General features: G+C 34.8%; 1 protein-coding gene across 2 annotated transcripts; it reads left to right on the top strand.

The window, feature by feature from the left end:
• The first annotated feature begins 11,312 nt into the window (after positions 1-11,312).
• On the top strand, positions 11,313-27,585 carry LOC104896095 (polypyrimidine tract-binding protein homolog 3). Of its 2 annotated transcripts, XM_048644232.2 has the most exons (16): positions 11,313-11,526; positions 11,710-11,757; positions 12,047-12,121; positions 18,436-18,507; positions 18,607-18,683; positions 19,997-20,078; positions 21,632-21,755; positions 22,166-22,230; positions 22,307-22,356; positions 22,507-22,548; positions 22,657-22,708; positions 22,780-22,834; positions 22,929-22,942; positions 23,838-23,945; positions 24,053-24,196; positions 26,736-27,585. In XM_048644232.2, the coding sequence occupies exons 3-16, from the start codon at positions 12,065-12,067 to the stop codon at positions 27,123-27,125; spliced, it is 1,332 nt and encodes a 443-aa protein (XP_048500189.1). In that variant the 5' UTR covers positions 11,313-11,526; positions 11,710-11,757; positions 12,047-12,064; the 3' UTR covers positions 27,126-27,585. The 2 variants fall into 2 exon arrangements, with proteins under 2 accessions (XP_048500189.1, XP_010681101.1); XM_010682799.4 differs by lacking the exon at positions 11,710-11,757 and having other exon boundaries at positions 11,315-11,526.
• Positions 27,586-27,833: the final 248 nt, after the last annotated feature.

The raw sequence follows: 27,833 nt of genomic DNA, 5'->3' as shown, positions 1-27,833 counted from the left end.
GGGAGGTAATGTTCGAGAGAAATTACATGTGCCCTAGACAGTTGACTTACTAGGTGGTTATCATTTATCCTGATTTCCCGAATTGTATGCATAGTGATCCATGATTCTAGTACTTTATTAATATATTTACACCTTCATATTTAATTCTGCTATCTGTTTAGTTTAGTAACACAACCATTCATCTGATTTCGTTAGTATAATATTAGAGTTCAGATACGATAGTATAACTTCTCCCTGTGGATTCGATCCTGACTTCCCTGACTACTAGTTAGTGGACCTTAGGTTATTTTTTATTAGGTGATACGACTTTAGCCTATCAAATTTCAATGTGGAACTTTATGTTTTGTTTAAGATAAACAAACTCATTCTACATATGCTTAGCTTATATAACTTGGAATCCCTCTTAGCAGTGCTAAAATTTCAATGTGGGACTCCATGTTTTGTTAAGAAAAAAAACTCATTATACCCTTGTTTTGTTTACATATGCTTTTATAACTTGGAATCCCTCCTAGCATTGTTAAAATTTCAATGTGGGACTCCATGTTTTGCTAAAGAAAAATTATCAAATATTTTAAGTATTAAATAATCAGATATTTAAAAATATACTTCATTCCTCTATGAAGAAAATAAATTATAGTTTTTGTTTTCCAACCAAGGAGATACAAAATTAAACTTTAAGTTGAAGTAAGGAATAGTAGCTATTTATAAAGAAAATAAGGTTGTTCCTTGTTTTCTTAACCAATGTCGGACTTTAGTGCCTAGTGGAGTAGAGGTGAAGTTGGATCACAAATTAAAATATATAATTTGTAATCTAAATTAAAATATAAATTAGTATTAAATTTTTTTAATATAAAATATTTTTTTAATATAAAATATTTTTTTAATATAAATATTTTTTTAATATAAAATAATAAACGAGCTGCTCACGAGCTTTACGAGCCGAGCTTTGCCTAGCTCGGCTCGGCTCGTTTAAGTCTCGAGCCGAGCTTCAACGAGCCGAGCTTTGACCGAGCCGAGCCCGAGCTGCTCGCGAGCTTGTCAGGCTCATTATCACCCCCTAGTCTAACCCTAATCCTAAACCCTTAACCCTAACCTTAACCCTAACCACCCCTCCCCCACCCTCCCATGCACCACCCCTGCAGCCTCCCCCACCCCAGCCCCCACCCCTCCCCCACCCTCCCACCACCCCTGTAGCCTCCCCCACCCCTCCCCTCCACCGTTGCTCGACCGTCGCAGCCCCTCCCCCTCCACCGTCACAGCCCCTCCCCTGCCACCGCCGTCGATTTTCGTTGCTCCCCAGATTTTCCCCACCCCGTCGATGCCCAAATATGCCCCACCCCGTCGGTTTTCGTTGCTCCCCAGATTTCCCCCACCCCGTTGTTGCCCAGATTTCCCCCACCCCGTCGATTTTCGCTGCTCCCCAGATTTCCCCCACCCCATCGCTGCCCAAATTTCCCCCACCGCGTCGATTTTTGTTGCTCCCTATATTTCCCTCACCCTGTCGATCTTCGCTGCCCATAGGTTTGTCTACGCCGTCGTCGATCTTCGGGACTTAGGGTGGGATGTGCCGAGAAAGATGGTGGGGAGGGGTGGGGAAATCGAGGAGAGTGGGGGGTTGGGACGGGGTATCGATGGGGTAGGGGAGGAGGGCCTGCGGGGGTTGGGGGAGGAGGTGTCGACGGGGTGGGGGAGGATGCAGGGGTGGTGGGAGTGTGGGGGAGGGTGGTTACGGTTAGGTTTATTGTTTAGGATTAGGGTTAGGCTAAGAGTTAGGATTAGGGTTAGCATTAGGGGGTTAATTAGGGTTTAAAATAGAAAATTAGGATTAATGACTAACGGCGGTTAACGTCGTTAGTCATTAAGGGCATTTAAGGGTACCCCGTGTATTAGTTTGAAACTTAGGGGTACCTTGTGAATTTTGAAAACATGGAGGGTACCAGGTGAATTTTTTGAAAACTCAGGGGTACTTGGTGAAAATAATATAATATAATATAATATAATATAATATAATATAATATAATATAATATAATATAATATAATATAATATAATATAATATAATATAATATAATATAATATAATATAATATAATATAATATAATATAATATAATATAATATAATATAATATAATACTTCCTCCGTTTCTAAATAAGTGCAACACTTCTTGTTTTCACGTTTACCAATGCATTATTTTAACCATTAATATCTTCAATTATCAATAAGTAAAAATTATAAAAAGTTGATATTAAAAAAATTCACATTGAGACGAATCTAACAAGATCACACATGACTATGTTTTTCTTAAAATGTAAATCACCAAAGCTAAATAAAGTTGAAACTATGAATAGTAAACACTATGCAAATGTTGCACTTATTTAGAAACGGAGGAAGTATAATATAATATAATATAATATAAAATAATATAATATAATATAATATAATATAATATAATATAATATAATATAATATAATATAATATAATATAATATAATATAATATAATATAATATAATATAATATAATATAATATAATATAATATAATATAATATAATATAATATAATATAATATAATATAATATAATATAATATAATATAATATATGGTTTTTTCACCAGACACCCCTGTGGTTTTTCAAAATTCATGGGGTACCCCTGGTTTTAAAAAAATGCACAAGGTACCCTTACTGTTTCAAACAAATGTACGAAATGCCCTTAATGACTAACGTTGTTAAGTTTCCGTTAGTCATTAACCCTAATTCACCCCTCTAACCCTAATTAAACTCTAATTAACCCTAATTCACTAACTAAACCCTAAATTATAACCCACCACCCCTCCCCTACCCCACCCACCCACCACCACCCGCAACACCCCTCCTCTCACATATCCCACCACCCACAGCAGCCGCCCTTCCCCCCACCCCCCGCAACACCCCTCCCCTCACCCACCCCCGCGGCAGCCACCCTCCCCCCATCCTTCGCAGTCCCCTCCCCTACCCCCGTTGATTTTCGATGATTTCCCCCCACCCCCGTCGATTTTCCCCACCCAATCGATTTCCATCAATTTCCCCCACCCCCATCGTCCCCTGTCGATTTCCTTCAAATTTCCCCCAACCCCATCGATTTATTTCGTGTGTTGTGTGCGGTTGTTTGTACAAATTTCCCACCACCCAGGTGGTTGCTTGTGCGAGGAGAGAGAAGGGGAAATCGTCCCCTGTCGATTTTCTTCGAATTTCCCACCACCCAGGTGGTGGTTGCTTGTGCGAGGAGAGAGAAGGGGAAATCGTCCCTTGTCAATTTCCTTCGAATTTCCCCCAACCCAAGTGGTTGCTTGTGCGGTTGTTTATGCGAATTTCCCACCACCCAGGTGGTTGCTTGTGTGGTTGAGGATGGGTCATGGTTGGTGGTTGAGGAGGAGAGAGAAGCTAGAGGGAGGGGGTGAGGGAGGAAATCAACGAGGGAGGTGGGAGAGGGGTTCTGCTGTGTGCTGCGGGGGGAGGAGGTCTGCGGGGGGTGGGGGCTACTGGGTTGGGGAGGGACGGGGACTGGGGTGGTGGGGGTGGTGGAGGGGTTAGGGTTAGGGTTTAGGATTTAGGGTTAGGGGTTAACAATGCAAAATGGTAAATATGACTAACGGAAACTTAACACCGTTAGTCATTAAGGACATTTCGTACATTTGTTTGAAACAGTAAGGGTACCTTGTGCATTTTTTTAAAACCAGGGGTACCCCATGAATTTTGAAAAACTACAGGGGTACCTGGTGAAAAACCCTATAATATAATATAATATAATATAATATAATATAATATAATATAATATAATATAATATAATATAATATAATATAATATAATATAATATAATATAATATAATATAATATAATATAATATAATATAATATAATATAATATAATATAATATAATATAATATAATATAATATAATATAATATAATATAATATAATATAATATAATATAATGTAATGTAATGTAATGTAATGTAATGTAATGTAATGTAATGTAATGTAATGTAATAATACAATACAATATGATATAGTACGATACACTACAATACAATACAATACAATACAATACAATACAATACAATACAATACAATACAAGACAATACAATACAATACAATACAATACAATACAATACAATACAATACAATACAATGCAATGCAATGCAATGCAATGCAATGCAATGCAATATAATATAATACAATACAATACAATACAATACAATACAATACAATACAATACAATACAATACAATACAATACAATACAATACAATACAATACAATACAATACAATACAATACAATACAATACAATACAATACAATACAATGAGTACAATACGATACAATTAATGAGTACAATACAATACAATACAATACAATACAATACAATACAATACAATACAATACAATACAATACAATACAATACAATACAATACAATACAATACTCTTCTCTTTTCTTTTGTTATTCCTGTATTCTCCATTGGATAATTTATGAATTAAATTTTTCATTAATAGCAATAGATGTGTTTACACTAGTTTATAGCTATTTTACTCTTTTTGTAACGCCCTGACTTCTAAGCATTCTTATTAACTAAATTCATCAAGATTAGCAGCGAAAGACCTAGCTTAGTCTGCGCGTTACCGCTGTACTTTTCACTTCGGGAAAATTACAAGGCGACATTCAACATGTTATACAGTGGCATTACTTTGATTCTCCACTTCTTTAAAGAAACACTTCATTAATGAAATAATATTTATTTTCTAAAAATTTCGGCAAAGTTTCCTTTCTAAATTGGACAACCCGGAATGAAAAAATGTTTAGAAAACCTGTTACAATTAAAAATATTTTCAAATCCATAGCTCAACGCTTTCGCGGAGCAGCAGCTAAAGAGAATCAGGAGCACTGTCGCTCCTCCAGGAAACAAAAATAAAATTTAAACCACTAAGACTATTTATTTCAATGTGGGACGTCCTCGCCTCAAAATAAACGTAAAACAATCATAGCTGAACTTTTAGCACGTAACTGCTTCTATCTTGGAAAAGATGCTCTAGAGAACCTCAACCTGAAACCATTGTAACACTGCCACCCACCAAGTGACAGGCCACAGTAGTGACAAAACAAAACACTGACACACACATACATCAGCATAATGCTGAGTATTAACCCATAAAACATTTTAACACATGCTTTGGGGTCTACGACTCTCACGAAATCAACATGTTGACATTGTTCATAATCATATCACAACATAGCAACATTCACATTGATGCATACCTTAACCCATCTTTATTCTTTCATTCATTCGTCTTTTACTTATCACGACTTCTACTTGTTAACCAAGCTTAGCATTGAGTAAATACATAACCATCTTTAATCCTTTCTAAAAGCATTTAAAGCATTACATTATGATATTTTCATATGTCGACTCCTTATCAGGAATTTAAGATGACGTGATAATGTTCTGCAACTTTATTGCTATAATCTTTTGCTAGAAAACTCATAGTAACACATATAACGTAGTACAACTCATATTGTAACTCATACTGTAACTTAATTTGTGTCCACACTTTATACAACAAGAGAGAATATGCATTTAACAGAGAGAAGAATATCATAAACACATTAGATCATTCCAGAAACATATCATGAGCTTCATCATTATCTTTTCATCTTACTTAATCATATCAGTAACTTGACAAGTTGATAAGAGGTTTTAGTGTGTCGTTAAGCCACCAAAAATCGTTTTTCAAACAATATTTGTAAAACCTAACAAGCAATTACGAAGAACGTAGTAAAGGCAAGCCAGGGGTCGATCCACAATGATTTGGTAACAACTAAAACTTACTATCATAAAAAAAACTCGCAAATAACACGAGATGAAAAATCAAATAGGAAGACACTAGAGTTAAAGTTACTAGTATGGATCAAAGTGGACAACGATTATTAATGCAATTGTGATTCAAAGGCGACAATTATGCAAGGTTTAGTTTTCCTCTAAAACACTTGAGTCCTCTCTCGAATGGTACTCAAGAATAATCACTTAATCAATCAACTACATCCTCTCTCGAATGGTATTTAGTTAATTGATTAAGAAATTCTATAAGTACAGAAAACCCCTAATAAAGGATCCCCTTAATTTCTACCCAATATCTTGGCCTAGAAGTTAAGTTGATTCATTGGGATGATAAAAGAGTTCAAAATTTGATTAAGAACATTTAAAATCAAAATACCCAAGCATAAATGTGATCAATATCTATCCTAAGGCCTCAAAACACCAAGATCAATGCGTAGTCAGCTTTATATCATCACTAACACATTAAGAATACATTTCAACCCTAATCCATTTTTTCACCCTAACCCTAGATAGGAGACTACTCACTAATCATGGATTCTAAACATAAAAACATGAAATGTATAACTAATTAAGGGCTAAACATGATTAAGGAATGATTAAACTAATAACAATTAGCAATTAAGAAACTACAATATACGAGATCTAACAATAAGGAAGAACAAAGAATGACAATAAAAGAAGAATAAAAAATGAAAACTTTGAAATTAAATTAATGAAAGTTACCTTGAAAGTGTAGAAAATCAACAACTTTAATCTATGGATCTCAATTGTAAGTATAAGCAAAGTGTTTTTCTCTATTTCATGAATGATTATATTTGTAACATAAATATTCGTAATTCCAATGATATTTATAACATAGTCATAATCATATTTATAACATAGTCATAATCATACTTTCGTAACATCATCGCTATTTCATGAAATTCGTCATAACTTCGATATTCATTATATTCATGTAAACATTTCATATCGCACAATCCATATAACAATAGCATAGCGTGAGTTACCATAAAACGTATTTATAAAGGGATTGTGGATGTTAGCAAAAGACATTCCATACTTTTCATAGCATGAGGATTTCATAAAACACGTTTTCATAAATTACATTGTGTTTTGCTTTTAAGCGTCTTTTAGATATCATTGCAGAGTCATAAATTTTCATACACTCGTGTCATGTCAAAATGATCATAACTTATACTTTTGCATATTCGGAGACTTGTAAGCATATCTTATAACCTTAAGTGCAATCCATAATACATAGCAGAAATATCATCATGATCCCTTCATAGTTTCAGATCATTTACAAAAACATAACATAAGGCCCTTCTTCGTAACACGTGGTTTCACGAATGTCATTTCAGAGTATACATTTCACCTCTCGTAATTCATAATACACATAAGTCATTTTTATTTCCTTCCAAATCATTTCAAGAAACATAACACATGCTTGTTCTTAACGATGAGTCATTCAACGTCTATATCGTTAAGCTACTTTAAAAACAATGAAAGATCAACTAGAATAATGCTAGGTTTCTTATTAGAGGTTAGGTAATGAGATTTAACTTAAAAACTCCACAACTCGGTGTTCCTTGCAAGATTAATTTAAAGTAACCAAGAATGATCCAAGTTGCACCAATACTTAAACTCCAGTTAACATAATCAATAACGAATCATTAACGAATGAACTTATGATTACATTGAATGATTCTGACACATCCCTACTGGAACAACTCAACACATATACTTGAGGCATCTTTGAGGAAACTCACAATTTTATTCGCTTATTTAAATTCACAAACTAACTTATTCTGGTTGACTCTAATCACACAATTTAACTCTAATCACACAGTTTGACTTTGTTACAAACTCCATTTATCCTCCTTAAATACGACCTCCATAATTTTGTTCATACTTAGTTAATCTATATCCAATAATCCCCATACTACTAACAATTATCATTACTTCTTTTTCTAGCTTTGTATGAGTTTACAAGTTAAATCAAATTACCTATGTAGAATGGATGAAGATTTGATGCAACAAAGTTTGACGCGTATAACATTGCATGAGTTTAGGAGATTGACAACCCAAGTTGAACAGATGCCTTTGCATTCGAGGGGAGAATCGTGGCATCATTTCATACATAGGATCTTGATTGTTGACAGACCATCGTAACTTGTGTAAAGAACAACTTCGGCTAAGTAGAGAAATATTGTAAGTCTTGCTAATATGCTTAGAGCACAACAACTTCTAGTAGATGGTAGATATATAAATAATAATAATAATAATGATGATGATATAATAGTAATAACAGTAATTGTAATATTAATATTAGTAATAGTCACAACAATATTTATAGTAGTAATATTAATAGTAATAGTAATAGTAATAATAATAATAATAGTAATAGTAATAGTAATAGTAATAGTAATAGTAATAGTAATAGTAATAGTAATAGTAATAGTAATAGTAATAGTAATAGTAATAGTAATAGTAATAGTAATAGTAATAGTAATAATAATAGTAATAGTAATAATAATAGTAATAGTAATAGTAGTAGTAGTAATAGTTGTTACATAGTGTTATACTCGTAAAACAATACTAGTATCCCCAACAGTAGGTTGTTAGATAGGAGACTTGTGCAACAACACCTGGACCCAAACTCGAGCTTGAGCTCTGCTTCCGAACCTGCAAAAAGGGACCCATCCTGGAAGTTTGGGTATTATTTCCCCCTTCAAAGCTTAAGTCATGTATCAGGAGTAGAAATAGAAACTTTTAGAGAGGGAAAGTAGAGAAAAAGAGAGAATTTATGGCAGAATAACAGTACACTGCTCTGAAAAACGTAGCTTTCTCCTGATTTCAAGGACTATTTATAGTGTCTAAAATAATTGAGGTCACCCTAATTTGGGAGCACCTGATTGGCTAATCAATGAAATTATGACACATGGCAAGCATTGATTGGAGAGTGCATATCATCCACTTTATTCTAATGCTCTTTAGAGATGCTGGGCCTAGGTACAAATTGGGCCAAAAAGGTGGGTTAGTATATCCTATTATTCAGAAGGTTGTACTTCTAGCCATATGCCTTTTGGACCCTGTACTCCCTGCAACAAGGGAATGACACATGTATGGACTAGATGAAGCCACATGTCCTTTTTACGGTCATTGATCTTTAGGCTACAACAATAGAAATAATAATAATAATGATGATAATAATAATAATATTAATGATAAAATAATCGTAATTGTAACAATAATAATAATAATAATAATAATAATAATAATAATAATAATAATAATAATAATTATACTATTTTATTATCAGAGAAATAAATTAGGAAATGAACAAAACTGATTGGAATCGAGGCTCCGTTTGGTTGGATGTAAGTTTTTTTCAATGTAGAACATTTTACATGGAAAATCCAATTGTGAAGCTAATTTTTTTTTTTGGTTCAATCTAAAAAAAGTTATGGAAATGAGAAAAATAAAAGGGGAAGGAAGAGGATGGATAAGAGGAGACTAAAAGGTTGTTAAGGAGAAGGGAGAAAAATGTGTTTTCCCTTCTCTTTTAAAGGAAAATAATTTCCAGGTATAGCTACTTTGATAGAAAACTTGTTTACACCTCTTAGCCTAGCAAACAACAGAAAATGAGAGTAAAAGGAAAATTAATTTTCATAGAAAATATTTACACCGTACCAAACAGAACATGAATATAACTGATAGTAACTGAATTGAAAATAAAATGAAAAGAATAGACTAGGCATAACAATCCTATTTATATGATAATATTTAGAGTCCTAACAAATCCTCGATATACAATAAGCTATTATAAACTCGTGAATTCATGCAGGGCCGGCGCTTGGCCGGAGCATAATGCACGACGGCGCAGGGCCTCGCAATAGTGGGGGGCCCAGAATGTTAGTTATTATATTTTTGTTACAAATATATGGCAAAGAGTAGAAGATGGATAAGTGGTAAGGCTTTGTATCCCAACCGGTCAGATGCGTGGTTCGAATCTCATTATTATCATGTTTTGGAAAATGCATAACTTTCCTCTTTAATAACTAACGCATGGGAAGGGAGCCCAGGAGGTGGGAATGTGGGTGGGCAGTGTCTACGCGAGGAACTAGGTAAATTAAGTCTGATCATGTTTTGGAAAATGCATAACTTTCCTCTTTAATAACTGACGCATGAGTATTATATTTTTACAAACTTTATGAGATGAAAACTGAAAGGTCATCTCCTTATAGGAGTAATACGAAGTATTAAATCCTCTTTGACCAAAAACATCAGTTTCCAACTCCACCATAGCCATAAATTCCATCCTTTAAATTCATTGATTTACTCCTAATCTTTATTATTCATCACGCTTTTTTTAAATTACAATTATTATACTTATTTTAAATTACAAGCATTATTTTCACAACAAAACAATGCAAACCAACCAAGCCTATATATATATATATAATTTCAGTTTTCATTTTAGTTTTGTAATTACAGTAATTATTGTTTCTGATTGTAAATCCAAGTAATGAACGAATATTTCTTTTCTTTCGTCTAAATATAGGTTGTAGAGTTTACTTTGTTGATTGCATTGAGAAGAGTTGAAATATACTTATGCAAATTTATGGGGTTCCTGTTGCTATCTCTAATCTCTTCCTTTTTATGTAGTTATTTTAATTTTCAAATTTATCATTTGTTTGGACTATAGTTATTTTTTGCGTTTAATATAGGTTAGAAAATTCGAAGCATTATAGATGATTATAGGGGTGAAAGATATTCGGATAAAATCCAAAATCCAATCCAATCCAATCCAAATTAGTAATTCGGATTGGATTTGAACTATGTTCGGATTGGATTCGGATTGAGATTTTTTGAAAAATTGGATTTTCGGATCGGATTGGATTGAGGGTAATCAGATCCAAAAATCCAATATAACCAAATAGTAATATGCTTTGTATTATATATCTGGATTATGCTTAAGTTCTTAATTGATTTTTTTTAATAAAAAAACCTTCTCCTGAGCCCATTACACATAGCACTTAAACCCTTCCCCCTAAACACTAAGTGCACTTAATTCCTCACTTCCTAAATCTAATAAGTTGTTGTTGTGCTTAATTCATTTCATCGAAAAACAAGATTTTAAAAAAAAATCGGATTTTCGGATCGGATCCAATTTAGTGTATGAAAATTCAGATTGGATCGGATTCAAACCCTAATTGGTTTGGATTCGGATTGAAAATTTAAAATCCAAATTTTATTCGGATCGGATTGGATTAGGCCCTAATCCAAACCGCACACCGAACTTTCACCCCTAGATGATTATAGTACAACGTTTATTTAGATACTTAAAGGGGGAAGAATTAAGGGCCTCTTTCTGCGAATTCGCACAGGGCCTCCAAATTCGTAGCCCCGGCCATGAATTCATGTTATATTTTCGGGTATTTTGGATAATAAAAATCTTAAACTACAATAGGTATAACCTATAGGCGAGTAACACTCCAAAAGACGCTCAAGGTGACGGTCACGGTGCCGGTTCCCAACTCATACGCAAATTCAATTCCTTTAGAACCACTCGAACCTCTCAAAAGTCATACGCAAATTCGTCACTCATAGGCTAATTCCAAAGCTCGAATTGCAGACTCTCGTTCCAGGTTCTTGTTTTGTTCCTTAGATGAATCTACTTGTTTTGTTGCGGCTTTTGGTGTGCAATTGCGATTTTTAAGATCTACTTCATGTGATTATTCATGCGATTGGTTTTATGCGGTTGTTATTGTTTGTTTCATGAATTCAACTTATTTTTTCTTCATCTCATATATGTTATTTCATGTTTTTAGGGATGGATAATTTACATGTTATAAACTTATGATTCCAATGAATTTCTGGTATAACTTCTTAATTCATGTTTGTTTGTTTCATGGAACTAAATGATAAGAAAATTTATGTAACAATTTGTGGATGGGCATATTTGTGTTCACTTGTTCTTGTTTGATTTCATCAGATCAATTTTTCAAGTGTTGTGGCTGGAAATCAGGAATGAATGACCTGTTATCCTCGGGCCCAGGGCGGCCGCCCCTCCTGCCCTGGCTCAGGGACGGGCCTGTAATAGTGAAAGAAGTGATATGGGTTATAAAAATATATGATCATTGGGTCTGTTTTTTTTTTTTTTTCCAGCTTATTCCACGTAGAAGAATGTCTGAGGCATCCAAGGTTATTCATGTACGCAATGTGGGACATGAAATTTCTGAGGTATTAATTTGACCCTTTTACAGTTTTCAACTGAATTGCTGTTTTTACCTTTCCTTTTCTCTTATATTCAATTTGCAAAATATTGTTATTGGACTATTTTCAAGGGAAGGCGAGGGTATGCTGGACAGGGTGTATATGTGACTGATATCCTTATGTAACTGGTTACCGATTGTTTAGTTCCATGTCGTGACCGAGATAAATCGTTTTTGAAAAGAAGAAATTGAAAACTCTGACGTTGTGGTTGGTTGTTTTGCTCGATACCAATGGATTAAGTAGTGATATGGGCATAAGTATATCATAGCTTGTGGAGTTAGTTCTAGAAGCTTCATAAGTTTTCTGTGTGGTTAGGCTATTGCTGAGTGTTTGTGCCTTTATGAGTTCATTGCTTTACTATATTTCTTAGATAGTTTATGATCTGATTATTGTATACTAAGATTTCAAGAATCCAAATTTGAGCCATTCTTGAATTAAAGATTAGATTTTTGCTTTGTTTAAGTGGAAAAGGACTCACAAGATAATAGTAAAAGATAAAACAATTCGGCAAACCCAAAGTGAGGCACCAATTTGGTCTTGATTTGTTCTCAATTACAATTACTTTGTAATTGAGCAATCAATCTTAAATCTCAAACACAAAGTAATTGATTCAAGGTTTGAAAATTTCATAAATTCCAAAAAAATTTCACAAAGATAAGTAAATGCTAATCTCATCTTTTTAAAAAAAAATTAATGAACCATATGCCCTTATATAGGCAATACAATTATAAAACTAAGAAACTTGCTCTTCAAGCACCTCCAACCAAATTTTAGGAAGCATAAGAAACCTCTCCCAAAATTAAATACTAAGTACATCCACAAAATCAGATTTATGGAAGGCGAAGGATTCTTACTCCTAAAGCAGACCTTTGCCGTGTGATTTAGGAAAGTACAAGCCACTTTCCTAAACAAGAACTAACTTTTACTGGACTACTTAAATTCCAAGGAACTGAAACAAAGTCTGATTTTTGGACCTTTTAGTTACATACGCTACTCTAATTATCTAACTAAATTTACTAACAAATTGCATCGTGTAAAACTCAAAGATTAAGAGTTTGGTAAAAAAGCATGGGATTTATTACTAAGCTCAGCAAATAACAAACAACTTAGGAACATAGATAAATAATTGAATTTTGGCCCTCAACAATCAAAACCAACACCATAACACTACTTGCAACCTTGAACAGTAAGAAAATCCGAACTCAATAATTAAAAAATCAACTAATTTAATTATTTTGAGTCATTTTGTTGCATTTATACTAGTTTATGGATTTGCTAGGCTTTGACCTTGTTTTGCATCAACCAAGTGTTGGTTGGTTCACTTGACTTGATTGAAGAACTGACACTATTAAGTACTAATTATTTGAATTGGCTGTTTAGGTTCGTCGTTAGCATCGACTATGATGGTTGGTAAGATTTGCAGTTGATATATGGAAAATGTCATTAATATTTCCAATTTTTGGTTGTAAAAGTTGGCTAAAAAGATTCACATGTCTCCGGTCTTTTCTGCAAAAATTTGTGGTGAGGATTTCTTAGAAATAATTGTAAGACGTGTGTAATAGGATACCTATAATATTAGGTGGTTCTGAGTGATGCTCATTTTGTCATCTTGGCTATAGAAATTTTCTCCTGCAAACAGAATATTGTTTTCAAGGGAATTGGTAGTATCGACAAAAAGCGACATCTTCATGTTGCAAAAACCCTGGTACAACTACACATCTATGTAATGTTTTGTTGACATTTATTTTATTTATCTTTACTTTTTTAGGAGGTAGGCTAATTTTGGCTATCAGAGGGGGTACCTTGGATAGGTAAAGGAAAATTATCTTGCATTGCTCTTGATCGATGAAAGTGTAAGAGTATAGAGATGAGAACATTAAAGTTCAATTCATGTCTATAATGACATGGCATTTCTATAGGAGAATAGGAGCGTTTTTATATTGTCATAAATTATTATCTTTCTTTTGAAAGGGGGAGTGTTTTTCATGAAGTCATTGGTGTATATTTGAGATTCTCTTTCATTGTTGGTTAATTTTTTACCGTGTCTTTTTAAAGTCCATCTTGGCTATTACAAACTAAAGGATATAGAGGGAACTAGAAAAGCATATGCACCTTTTTTTTATGCCAGCAATTTTACATTTTTGGAAGGGTGTAGAAGTTGGGATAAGTCACACCAAAGCTTAGGTGGCGATACAAGTGTATAGGAATCGGGCGTAGTTGCCCCCTCAATGAGTATTGACTTGAGGAAGCCTAAATGGACTATCCTAACTTATAATGAGAAAAGATTTCTTAGAGGGAGTGAAAAAAGAGGCCTGGAAAGAACTAATTTGGTCAAACAAGAAGTTTTACATGAGATATGTTGTGCAACAATTGTCTTGGTTGATAATTGCCAACCTCTTTTAATTAAACGACTTAGTATTCCTTTATTCCCATTTGCAGAGTATAAATCCTTTCTTAATATTCCAAAACTTGTAAGGTCTGGCTTTGATTAATTCACAATACAGGAATCATGGTTCATATTTGACACAATGGCCACCGTAAATTGTCCAAGACTATTTGGCAAATGCTTTTCTTCTAGGTTGTTTGTTCTTAGTCTCTTGTACATTTTTGTATGATTGATTATTTTTTGAAAAGTGAAAGGATAAAATTAGTACAAGAGAGATGGAATGTGTAGTAGTTGCAAAAAGATCATGTCTCCCCATATTGGTATTCGATGATTGTAATATACCGTCATCCTAATTGGTCCGGACCACAAATGGAGCTATATAATGGCCGTACATAAAACATTTTTGAACCTTACAACATGTTTTAAGACCTATTTAAGAATGAAAGGGGTTGAAACCCATTTCAAAAACATAATTAATTATCCTTGATAATTAATTATTTTTCACTCTATTTTAAATATTTCTTTTAATAGATAAATTCATAAAAAATCGAAATTTATTGTTTATGAATGTTCTAAAGGATTTAATCCCGTATTTTAGTTGATAATATTTGATTAAAGACAAGATGTGTTGGTTATTTATGAATAAATGAGAAACCAACCAATGCTAGTTGGCTACGGGGGACACAACCTTGCGGCCCACAACCTTGTGGCCCACACATCTTTAGGCAGATTCCAAAGCCAGTGAAGCGTCGTCCAAGCTGTGAGCCACACAGGATTGTGGTGGCATCTATTACCCGTTTTTAGAAACCCTAATTTCTTTGTGAACAAGCCTCACCATTTTCGGTTTTTGGCACTTTTTCTACATAAATACACATTCTCTCTAAACCTACTACTCTCACATTCTCTAAAAATTCCAATAAATGACGAAACTCTATTGCAACACTTTCAAGGTTATCGATTGTTCTTCGGCCGCTGTTCCAAGACTTAGGCGACAAATGTATAACTTATGAGGGTCCTTATTTTATTCCTTATATTCTTCTTTAAACTCCCATGTAGTTACCAATGAGTTCTATTGTGATGTAGCTTTATAAAATAGTCTCCATCTTGGAATATAATTTTTAATCCTTTTCTTATTTCTTATTTTGTGTATTATGTTTGTTTAATTGCTTTATTACTTTTGATAACCTCGCATATTAGATTATTGCTAATCATAAATCAGATTTTATGTCCATCGCAGCTGGGAACCATAAAATGATCAAATCTGCATATAAAATGAAAAAAAAAATGCAACAAACAATTTTTGTTGAATCTGATTGGGGTTACAACTTTCGAGATTCTCTTGATTTCGTTTTTTTACGAGATAACTCGCTTGCAATTTGGTAGTAGGGAGGAGAAGGGGAAATCTGTGACTTATTTCATCGAACCTCTTAAATCTTTAGATAGATCTCACTTTATATAGGGTCGTGACTCATGAGTAATAAAATGGGATAGAATATTCTCTTAACAAAAATAATACTCATGAGTAATAAAATGGGATAGAATATCCTCTTAACAAAAATAATACTATATTTTGAGATAATTACATTTGAATTATAAGAAATTCTATCTAGTATATATTATAATTAACACCGAAAATGTTATACTTTTTTTGAGTGTCTATAGATGCCACTCGAGACTGGTTGTGGAGAATATAAAGTCGCTCTTGAAATTTGATGTAGAATGATATAAGGCAAACTTGACTTACCCCCATGACATCGGCCAGTCTCCTTCGTAGAAGAAGGGAGATGAAGAGCGAAAATTCTCCAACTCAGCGTGCAATTTGTGAAAGAAACATGTAGCAAACATTGTTTTGAATTAAGTTTAATTGGGGTTTATGGTTTGAAAATACACCCAAATCAATTCAGTTCTCGTATAAAAACAATTTTCAACTCCGGCTAATTGAATTTGACTATTTCAAACTCGTGGATTTAAACAAACAATTTTTTTGGCTCAACAAACTATGGCAAGACAATTTCTTCGCATTTCTCGTATCAAAGACATACTTTGCATATAGACACGCACCTCCAATAATGACATAATTCAATATAAAAAGATATAGCTAAAGAGAAGATTCAACCAAAAACAACCACGAGATCTATGGTGGTCTTAAGCATAAACAACTAATGCTATGTAAGTTCATTTTATACTCCCTCCGTTTCTTTTTAATTTACTCACTTCACTTTGGGGGAGAACGAAGGAGGAAGTACAAAAGTATGAGAGAGAAACTGAAAAGGTGGAGAGAGAAACTAAAAATAGTGAGAGAGAGAAACAAAACAGTGGGTTAAAGTATTAAAATGTGAATGATATGAGTGGAAAAAGAGGAGAAAGTAGATGTGATATGTTATCAAAAATAAAAAAAGCAATAGTGTATAGATTAAAAAGAAACGGACTAAAAAGGAAAGTGTGTAGATTAAAAAGAAACGGAGGTAGTATATAGTGTAAACAACAATATGGTAAACTAGGAGATGTAAAAGATTTCATCAAGTATTACAAATTTACAATTTATTATTATATTTCACAATGTTGGCGTATACTCTTAAAAACGCTAAATTCACAGGTGAAACCGCTATGTGGTCCATGTCAAATGTATCCGTTGTGTTCCCACTAAACTGCTAAGCGTGACCAAAACGGTATTTTCGAACCATATTGGGTTTACAACTTTCGATTATCTCTTGTTTTCATTTGCTTGCGAGATAACTAGTCTACAATTTGATAGTAGAAAGGAGATGGGACCATTTGTGGATTATGTCCCTTTTTTATAGGGTCGTGGGTACCTAGAAGATGCAATAGCATATTATGTTAATAAAGATAATACCATCTATTAGGATTATCATATTAGAATTTTAAGAAATCCTATTTAATCCATTTCACAACTAACACCGGAAATATAATAAAATTTCGGTGTATAAAATGCCTAATAAGATAATTTGGACAACCTAATAAAGAACCTTGTAAATTTTTTGTTGCTTAATTATTTTTATCAGAAAATAGTTTTTTGGGTTAATTAACCAACTTAGATTGAATATTTTAAGGGTGTTTGAATAAACATTATGTGGAAGCATAAATAATAAGATTATGAATTGTTGTTTACTCCCTCCGGCTCCTAAAGATCCTCTTTTCGTTTAAGTGCGTTTTCAAAATATCCTCCCTCTTTTACTTTATTCCTTATTTGGCAATTTTTTCCCATTTTTACCCTCTCATGTCCCTATTATATGGTCCACCGTTACACTATTAATTCAATTTTACTCCCTTTCTCTATCCTACTTTAACCCTTTTCTCTCTCCTACTTTACCCACCCAGACCCCACACAAATTGATCCTCCTCGGTATCTATAGTAACAGTAACAAGGAGGATCTTTCAGAACCGGAGGGAGTAGTAGCAATAGGGAAGTTTGATTGATGATCTTATGTGTACTCTCACCTCGCTCTTTAAATCATTGACTCTAGATTTGTTGTCGTGACGGGAAACCTATATTGGATAAATCCCTTGTCATATTTCCTTCGGCTGACCCTTAATAAATATCCAATTAGGTTTATGAGTCTTCCTTAAAAGACTTGTTTGCGACTTCTTTCATTGTTATAAAATAAGATCCTTCAATGGACTTAGTCATGTGCGCTCATACTGCGTAGGCTTAAAATCCTCCCTGAGTAGTGCAAGCTACTGATTGAAAACAAGCTAAATCTTTGAGGTTTGTGCATTTATGAGATCCCGTGTTACTTGATATTCGAAACAATATTGATAGTGATGTCTTTCAACCTATAATGTGAATTTCTTTTACGTTTCTTGATTTCTTGTACATTATTGTGTTTTTGTTGCTTTATCTTACACCATCAATGAATCTTTCTTCTTCGCCCAGAATGATTTGCTTCAGTTGTTCCAGCCGTTTGGAGTGATCACAAAACTAGTGATGTTGCGTGCAAAGAATCAGGTTTGTCCATTGTTTGTATTTTAGAGAGGGCACTGCTGAACTTTGTGAAGGACAAATTTATTGATTGAATGTTTTGGAAAAAAATAAAACCGTTTCCAGGCTCTTGTTCAAATGCAAGACGTTCCCTCAGCTGTTAACATTTTGCAGTATTACACAAACACGCAGCCGACTATAAGGTGTGTTGATGAAGAATAATCTGCTTCTATCATAAGCTTCAATATTGGTCAGTGTGGTTGAAGTTTATTTTAACTTCTATCGTATGTGTGGGTCGGCTTTCATGATCATGGTGTTTTAGTTTGCTTTACTGGGACATGTGTGCTCTTTTCTGGACCTAGTTTGCATTGTTGTGGTCAAGGCTTTCGTTTGTGTTACTATTATAGAAAAAAGAGCAGGATACTTACCACTGACCTTTTCTGTCGTGAAGCTTTATTTTACGAGTAAATGAAATGTTTCAATGCACATGGGGATAGGAGATTTAATGTGGGTTCATGTTTGATTAACTGGACTCCTAGAAGGAATCTATGTTGTTCCCTGTGGTGGATTTCTGATGAGGCTGTAAGAGGGTTCAATAGTCTGATTGGCGGATTTGAAATTGGTTATGCTGGATGTCATTCTGTCGTTTCATACATTCATCTTAACAAGCATAAAACAAAATTTTTTTGATTGGTATTCGCTACCATATGTATTCACTTTAAAATTAGAAATTTTCAGAAGTGTTATATTCTTCTAAGAATGTAGAAGATTGCTGCTTTCTGGGGTAGTCATTATGGAATTTAACATTGGCGAGCTCAAGACTCTGCAAACTTGTGTAGCTTATTCTTGCTACCAAAGAGATGCTCATTGTGAAAGTGGTATGAAAAGGCGAAAGGAAAATATTCTTCCAGTGTTAAATTAATCTCATGGTGACCTCCCTCACTTCCCTTTATGCACAAATGCTGATGTACAATTTCTGTCTGAAGACATTAGTGTTGGTTGATGCTTTGATTGGGGAGCTCAAGCAGGGTCTCTAAAACAATGTTCTGGACTGGGATTTGAAATGCTTCAAAACAGACATCAACATGATGGCTTAAGAATGGTGGCTGCTTGTATTTCTACTAACTTTTAGCTCAGATTTTTCTTTGAGGGGTAGTTTGTCTGCTCATATTTCTTGGATTTCTTGTGAAAATGCCTGATTATCTGAAAACATTTTAAACAATTAAATCTCCTGTGGTTTAATTGCTGAAGTAAGTGTCCTCTTGTAATTGTGTGACGATCTTCTCAGTCTTTCTCGAGGTGTTTAATTAAGACATGGATGATTGAGTGAATTCTCCTTCTCTATCTTTTATTATAAAGATGAAAAATGATGATTTAATGACAAAGTGTAGTTGGATGCACTAATGTGCTGGTATGCTTGTGACCTTGAATAGCATGACCCCTCTATGAACCTTATTACTTGTGAAATATGGACCTTTTGACTTACTAATAATCTCATTTCGTCTTTTTTCTTTAGGGGAAGAAATGTTTATATTCAGTTTTCTTCACATCAAGAACTAACAACAATGGATCAGAATTCACATGGGCGAGGAGATGAGGTTGGTTAATACGAAGTATCATGTATATTAAATATTTTACCCATATCTCTTCATGTTCATGTTATTGGATTTTGCTTACGAGAAGTAAAAGCAGCCTCAAGAAGCTCATGCATCATTTTCTGACATGCATGTTGTATATCCGTCTCTATATTTGCTTTTGGCTGGACATAATTACGTTGAGTGTGGTTTATCCCATGTTATATTTAAGACAGCTTAAGGATCTGTTGTATGCTTCTGTTTTTGAGCTGATTAGTCATATGCATGTAGGTTTCTATCAGCGAGATTCTTCTTGATCAACATGAAAACATCCATGTCTCAAATCATCTGAAATTTTTGCATTTTTTTCAATGTCTTGCACAAAAGTTGAGAATTTGATGTGAAGGCAGTCATGTTGCTGATCATAGCTCCTATAACATGAAAGCTGTGTTTGCTCTTGAAATTCTTTGTTGCTTACCCTTTTCTGTGGAGTACCGATAACTGTCACAGCCTAAAACATGAAAGAAGTTTCTATGTTCAGTCTGCATAAGTCACAGTAGGAATTTGGATGTAGAGGTGGTACATATAGGATTTGTGGTTCAAACTTCAACATGTGTAAACTACGCAGCATTCAAGACTCAGAAGTAGTGTAGGTTGTTGGTGTGCGACTTTGTCAATAGTGTGCTAATACTCTTTCTGCCTGGAAAACATGATGGATTACGGACTTAGAGTGAGTGCCATGTTGACATTTTGAATAAGGAAAAATTTGCATCTTTATCTGGTGGCTACAGTAGGGATCAGGAGTAGGGACTTCCAGATATTTTTATATCGGTTTGCTATAATATATCAAAATCAACTAGCATGCTCTATACATATATCTAAATCAACTAGCTATATGCTGGATTCAAACTTCAAAGAAACAAGTTCAGTCCCCCTTAAAACATCGATGAAGTTACCGCGAAAGCTATGAACTTAGAAATGGAGAGCAAATTAAAGAAATGACCTTAAATCTTTGTGTACTGACTCCTAATCGAAGTGTTTGGAATTCAAAAGTAAAAGAAATCATTTTATCTACTAATAGTGGCCAAATTGGCGTATTACCAGAACGGGCTGGTGGAGGGGGAGAGTTGCAACTCCGAGTTTTAGTGACCTAAATTGGTTAGGATTTTTTGAGAAGTCTTGCCGCTGTGATAAAAGTTATCTATAAAAAAATCTGATAAATTTGCTCTCAGCAGAATCTGGGTTGATTAGAAAGCCATATCTAGCACCTATAGATTCTGCTTTGATGATAAAATGGCTTGCTCTGCAGTATCTAGTTGCAGAGGAGTCTTGAATAACATTAGTTGTGGCTGTTCTTTTTGGTTTCTGCCTATGTGAAGCTTCTATTTCATGCTAAATTTTCACCTTGCTGTACTTTGTGGTGTTTCTGTTAACTTATGCAAAATAATTTATTACTTGTTTTGTTTCTGCAAGTTCTCTCTTCATCTCCCTATATATTCTTCTCTATTTATTCTCTTCTCTCTCCCCCTTTTCTGTCTCTATGCTGGTCTGCTGTGGGGGCATCTTTGGGAAGTCAGCCCAATCGAATTCTCTTAGTTACAATTCATCAACTGGTCTATCCAATAACTGTGGACGTGCTGCATCAAGTTTTTTCGCCTCATGGATTAGTGGAGAAGATTGTCACGTTTCAGAAGTCAGCTGGTCAGCTTCTTCAAGTTCTTCTCTCTTATCTGCTTTCCTTTCTTTTTCACATTCTCTCTTTCTATGTAGAATTGCTTTTTGATGCTTACTTTTTATGTTGAGTATATATAGTTGACTTGGCATGAGTTTGTAGTTGAAGTTAGTCCACTGGCAAATAATATTTCTTAATTGTGTATATGTTTATATCTGTTATATCTGTGTAAATAATTTAATGTTATACATTGATACTTATATATTTACATACTTATTACAAATTTGAGATTTTGGCCATTAAATCTTAATATAGGGTAGCCATTAAATCTTAATATAGGGTAGCCATCCCATTTGTTCTTTGATAGATGTTGATTTCAGCTATTTTGTGTATTTTATAATTCATAGACCAGTTTCTTCTGAGTATGGTTCTTCTGTAGGTTTCCAAGCCCTTATCCAATATCAATCACGCCATAGTGCGGTCACCGCTCGAAATTTGCTTCAGGTTTGAGCGCAATTATCTACACATATATTTGCTTGTGACACTTGAAAATGACCTAACCCTTCCGGATCTTCTTTAGGGACGCAATATCTATGATGGTTGCTGCCAACTGGATATTCAATATTCGAAGTATGTCTGCTCTGAATATATGGCTCCTGTTTCATTTGTATATGTTTGTTTGCATTTATCAAGTTTGGTGATTAGAATGTTCAACTATATATTAATGGACAACTATAGGTTAACTTGATTTATATTGATTTTTTAATTATCTTGATGCAGTCTGGATGAACTGCAAGTAAATTATAACAATGAGCGGACAAGGTATACAGCACGCTGCAAGCTTTCATTATTTTGTTGAAATACTTTATGCTGAGGAATTTTTCTAAGGCGGGCATTATGGTTACTGCATTGTTTTTGTTTTATAAGCAGGGATTTCACAAATTCATCTTTGCCATCAGAACCAAAAGGCAGGTCTTCTCAGGTATGCCAGAATATCAATTAGAAAAATGTTCAGTTCTATCAGCGTGAAATTAACATGGAGGTTTGTAACAGCCTGGTTATGCTGATGGTGGTGGTATGTATCCACTTCCGGCAGGTGGATCACCAGGTGAGCGGTTTTGTGCTCTGTATTTCAGAATTTTCCTGTTTTTACATTCATTATAAGTAATAATTTTTTTTTTTTTACTTTTTTGGTGTTTCAGTTGCTTTTCCACAGGTACTTCTCGTCAAGTGAGGCTATGAAGGTTCATCATTGGTGATGCTGATGCTTCTTTCTGCTATGTTTTTTCCTCTTTCCATTGTGCTCTTAATACTACTTTTCTCCTCTTTGTAACAAGTATTTCGACGTAATTACGTCCTCGAAATCTTATATTGCACCATATGTGTGTTCCTTAACCATCTCTATGTGAGTATAGCCGGTCTGTCAACTTAATGATGATTACATACCAATGCTTGATATTTCAGTGGTTCCAATTAGTGTACTTTTATCCCACTGTATACTTCCTCCGTTTCTAAATAAGTGCAACATTTCTTGTTTTCACGTTTGCCAATGCATTATTTTAACCATTAATATCTTCAATTATCAATAAGTAAAAATTATAAAAAGTTGATATTAAAAAAATTCACAGTCAGACGAATCTAACAAGATCCCACATGACTATGTTTTTCCTAAAATATAAATCACCAAAGCTAATTAAAGCTTAAACCGTGAATAGTAAACACTATGCAAATGTTGCACTTATTTAGAAACGGAGGAAGTATGTGCTAAACTTCTTGTTTTAAGCATAATGATGTCTACAAAATTTGATATGGTGATTGCACATTGCGCAATATTCATTTTGTTATGACATACATATCGATCTATGTATTCTTGTTTAATTTGGGAAGATATTCGACATAGACAACTAAGAAACATATGACTCAAAAAAATTTACAGGCTACAACTTTTTTGTCCAACTTGTGTTTTGTGAAGGGAAATTGGGTAAACAACTTTTGTTTGCAGTTTATATGCATTATCTTTTGTATTTACGTGGGATCTGCATGTCATGTTTGCATTTGACATTAAGTGAATCAATGGTTATGGTTTTAGTTTTTTTCATATTTTATTTTAGATGGCGAACCATTCAGCTATTGCAGCTGCTTTTGGTGGCGTTTTCCCTCCTGGAATTACAGGAATGAACGACAGGTGCACAGTCCTTGTTTCTAACCTAGATCCTGATGTAAGTCTATCGTCTTTTTCCTCCCTTTCCTCCCTTCTATTATGTAATTTGGTCGGGCTTCATGCCGTATCCTTGTGGTCATTTGTTCTTTTTGGTTTGTATTTCAGAGAATAGATGAAGATAAACTTTTCAATTTGTTCTCTCTGTATGGGAACATAGTGAGAATTAAACTTCTTCGTAATAAACCGGATCATGCCCTAGTGCAGATGGGTGATGGCTTCCAAGCCGAATTGGCTGTTCACTTTCTGAAGGTATGATCTTTGAGTGCTCTTGATTAGTGTCTCTTTCTCAGTCTTTTGCGATATTATACTTGTGAAGTTTTATTGCACCGGCTTCCGAGGTTGATTTTGTAGTAAAGACCTTGAGTATCATTTTCTCATGTAATGTTTTACTTTTATATCAAGATTGAGTTCTTCACATTTTTCGATATTAGAGTAGCACTCTTGCTTTGGTAAAATGGTCCTTTTTTATGCAACTGCTGAGTGAAGTAGAAGTTTAATGGTCTTGTTAACAGAACAAGCTTTTTCATGAAGCTCATGTTTCATTTGTTTGGTGAATTGGTCATAGTCTTCTACCCTCTTGAACTTCTGTCAATGTGATATGATGAGTAGAGATGTAGTATACTTGTCTAAGCCCCAAAATTTTCTGTAAAGATTGCAGTTAGGCATGAATAAGCGGTGGGTCTTATATCCCTGCTTCATGCTCGAGCAGTTTGTAGTTGGGTTTTTTTTTTCTTTATGAAGGGCAAGGAGCATAAGGTTTGTGGGCAAAATCCTTTATTAGCAATTATTTGGTGCATTTGGTTGAGTGATACACATATCTTTCAGAGTGGATCAAAATTCACTCTCAGGGGAACCTTTGGTACTCCGGGGAGCTTTTTTTTTTTTTTGAAAGGAAAATAGTGCCTTGATTAATCAAGGGACAGAGTGTTCATGTACATATGGTGAGACAGTGCTGGGACAGTGATTAATCCAACATTGCTCGTTTCCAAAAGGCACTATTTTTGCAAGGTGGTGGGCAGCATAATTCCCACCCCTTTTGACATGAGAAAAGCTAATAGCATGAAAATCAGTACAAAGAGAGATGATATCCCCTAGTATCGCGTCCAAGTCTGAAAAATAGATAGCAGACTTTGATAGTCGAGAGACAATAACCTGTGCATCGGATTCAATGATCACCTCTCTGAACCCTTGCTTCTTCGCCCAAATCATGGCCAAGTGAATAGCCTTAGCTTCCGCTACATCAGGCGGCCACCATGCTCTTTGTCTTCTCACGACAGCAAATAAGACTCGCCCCACTTTATCCCTTGCTATAGCACCTAGGCCCACTTGTCCTTCCTCGCAAAGAGACGCATCTGTATTGATCTTTACGATTCCGCTCACTGGCGCCTGCCACTTATCGGCACTAAGGACCCCCAGCCGCTTCGAACCAGCATAGATACGCTGGGAATAGAGATTGTGGTCGTCGACTTGGCGTAGTACACGCTGCACCAAGACTTCAAGGGGTACGCACTTGTTATCGAAAACGAATTTGTTGCGTTCAAACCACATATTCCATGCTAAAAAACAGCCACGCTGCACCACCTTAGCATCCAACTCGCCCCATTTCGAAACCATCTCGGTACTCTGGGGAGCTAGTAGGGGCATTTTGGGCGCACACTAAAAAAGGGGGTTCGGGAGAAAAATGGGTGTGCGTCCAGTTGTCCACTCTCTAAGATGGTGTAATGGCTGTGGCTATATGATCATCAGGTGAAATATTTTGCATCACTTCCACATTTTTACTTTAGTGTAGCTGTCATCTTCTGAAATCAGGAATCCTCCATTTGTGTACACCTCTTGCTTCCCAGTTAATTTTTTTTCTTTTAGGGTTTGTTCATGAAGTACCCCCCAAGGTTTGACAAAATTGATGAGGTACCTTCATTGTCTTACAAATTGATGAGGTACCCCTAAGGTTGTTAAAAGTACAACAGATTACAATAAAATCCCAATTATGTGACCTCCTTTTCTCTTTCTGCTCCGTTCCAAGCTCCATCCATCTAGCTATGGGCCACCGTTATTAACAATACAATAGAAAACAAAACAAAAATTTTCTTGATCTCTCTCTAAACTCTTTCTTCATTGAATTTCATATTTGGCCGCCAAGTTGAATCAGTAATTGCAAACTTAAGGCAGAAAGTTTTGAGGTTTTATAAAAATCTGAAACAATGAATTAAAAAAATGAGGGATAATTGTATACTTCATTAGAATTATACAGTATACTAGGTACAATCATATTGGTGTTAATGGACAAGGTAACTGTTGAAGTTGGTTTTTAGGTTTCGAAAATTTTACTATTTCATGGTCATAAACATGCGAAAGGCAGTGGGGAATAGTGCAGGCGTGGACATTTAGCGACATACAATGTGAGCACTTAATTTTGCTTTGTAGGTTCGACGAGTTTTGCAACTTTTACAATGTTTTCATATAGATCACGGGTGTGTAACCTGCCACACGAGATGACTAGTCTAGTATTTTTATTGCGTCAAATTTTGGATAGTTGAGGAAAAGCTGGAAGTATCATTTATCTGGCTTTTAAAAATTGGGATCGGCTGGAGATTGTGATGAATAAATTCTTACAAAACGTCTGGTACACTTAAGACTGATCTGTAGCTAAAACCCTCTTTTTATTTTAGTTTGTGACGTTTTGAATGGTCATGTCTCCTCTTTTTATTGTTCTCTCTTTCATTTTCTTAATTCTTTTAAATATTTATTTTTGAGTTCGAGCTGAAGTGGTGCCTTTCATTATATGTAGGGGATTACTCTCTTTGGCAAGCGATTAGATGTCAACTATTCCAGGTATCCTCAAATCACAACAGGTGCTGATACTCATGAATACCTCAACTCAAACCTCAACCGGTTCAACCGTAATGCGGCCAAAAATTATCGCTACTGCTGCTCTCCGACAAAAATGATCCACTTGTCCACGATCCCTCAGGATATTACTGAGGAAGAGATAGTGAGTCATTTAGAGGAACATGGCACTATAGTCAGCACTAAAGTTTTTGAGACCAATGGCAAGAAGCAAGCCCTTGTTTTATTTGAGGATGAAGAGCAGGCAACTGAAGCCCTTGTGTGCAAAAATGCGACCACCCTTGATGGGTCCGTTATTCGCATTTCGTTCTCTCAGTCACAGGCGATATAAGGGCTCTGATATTATTAATTTGCGATTCCACTTTTACCATCAGAATCGCAAACTATCTGTGCAACCTCCTGACTTACATGTATGATGTCTGAGTGTTGGGATTATTTTCTTTTTTTCCCCCTTCTGTTTCTTAACATATGCTAATTGCTCCTTCCGGGTAAAGTCTCTTCATGAGCAGGGTTCGGAAGGTTGCAGCCATGAGCAAGGTGTATCACTATTTCTTTTATACTCGCTCGCTCTTTCTTTTTCTTGGCTGTATATTCTCGCGAGTCTGCTATTCCTTCAAGAAAATAGTTTTCTGTAATTCTTTCGCATATGTAATAGTCTGCTGTTCCGTTGCTTTACTTTGTAATACTAGTTTGATGTGTTTTTGAGCTGTTTTTTTTATGTTGAAGATCCACCCTTTTGTCTTTGACTATTGAAGAAGTTTAATTCAAATCCTACCCCCAATTTTGTACCACTATTAGTAGCACTTTTTTTTTTTGAATAGCACTTCATTTATTTGTCAACACTTATATAAATTAAAAAGCTGCCAACACCGCCCCCCCTCCCCGGCGACATAAATTAAATATCAAATGTGTATAATTTTACTAAATAGTAAATAAAGATATTAATAGTAAAAATTGAGCATTGGCAAGCGTGAAAACCCAATTGCTGCAGTAGAAAAAGAACGGAGGAAGTATAATATAGTCAGAAGCAATTATATCA

The sequence above is a fragment of the Beta vulgaris genome, chromosome 1 (genome assembly GCF_026745355.1).
Source record: "Beta vulgaris subsp. vulgaris cultivar EL10 chromosome 1, EL10.2, whole genome shotgun sequence".
Classification (NCBI taxonomy): domain Eukaryota; kingdom Viridiplantae; phylum Streptophyta; class Magnoliopsida; order Caryophyllales; family Amaranthaceae; genus Beta; species Beta vulgaris.
This window is presented reverse-complemented; position numbering and strand designations above follow the sequence as displayed.

What these genes read in the sequence shown, in the direction of transcription:
- LOC104896095 (XM_048644232.2), top strand. Translation starts at nt 12,065, where the DNA reads ATGTCTGAGGCATCCAAGGTTATTCATGTACGCAATGTGGGACATGAA. An exon ending in TGGGACATGAAATTTCTGAG is followed by an intron (nt 12,122 to 18,435) that starts GTATTAATTTGA and finishes TTCTTCGCCCAG; the next exon opens with AATGATTTGCTTCAGTTGTT. An exon ending in CACGTTTCAGAAGTCAGCTG is followed by an intron (nt 21,756 to 22,165) that starts GTCAGCTTCTTC and finishes GTTCTTCTGTAG; the next exon opens with GTTTCCAAGCCCTTATCCAA.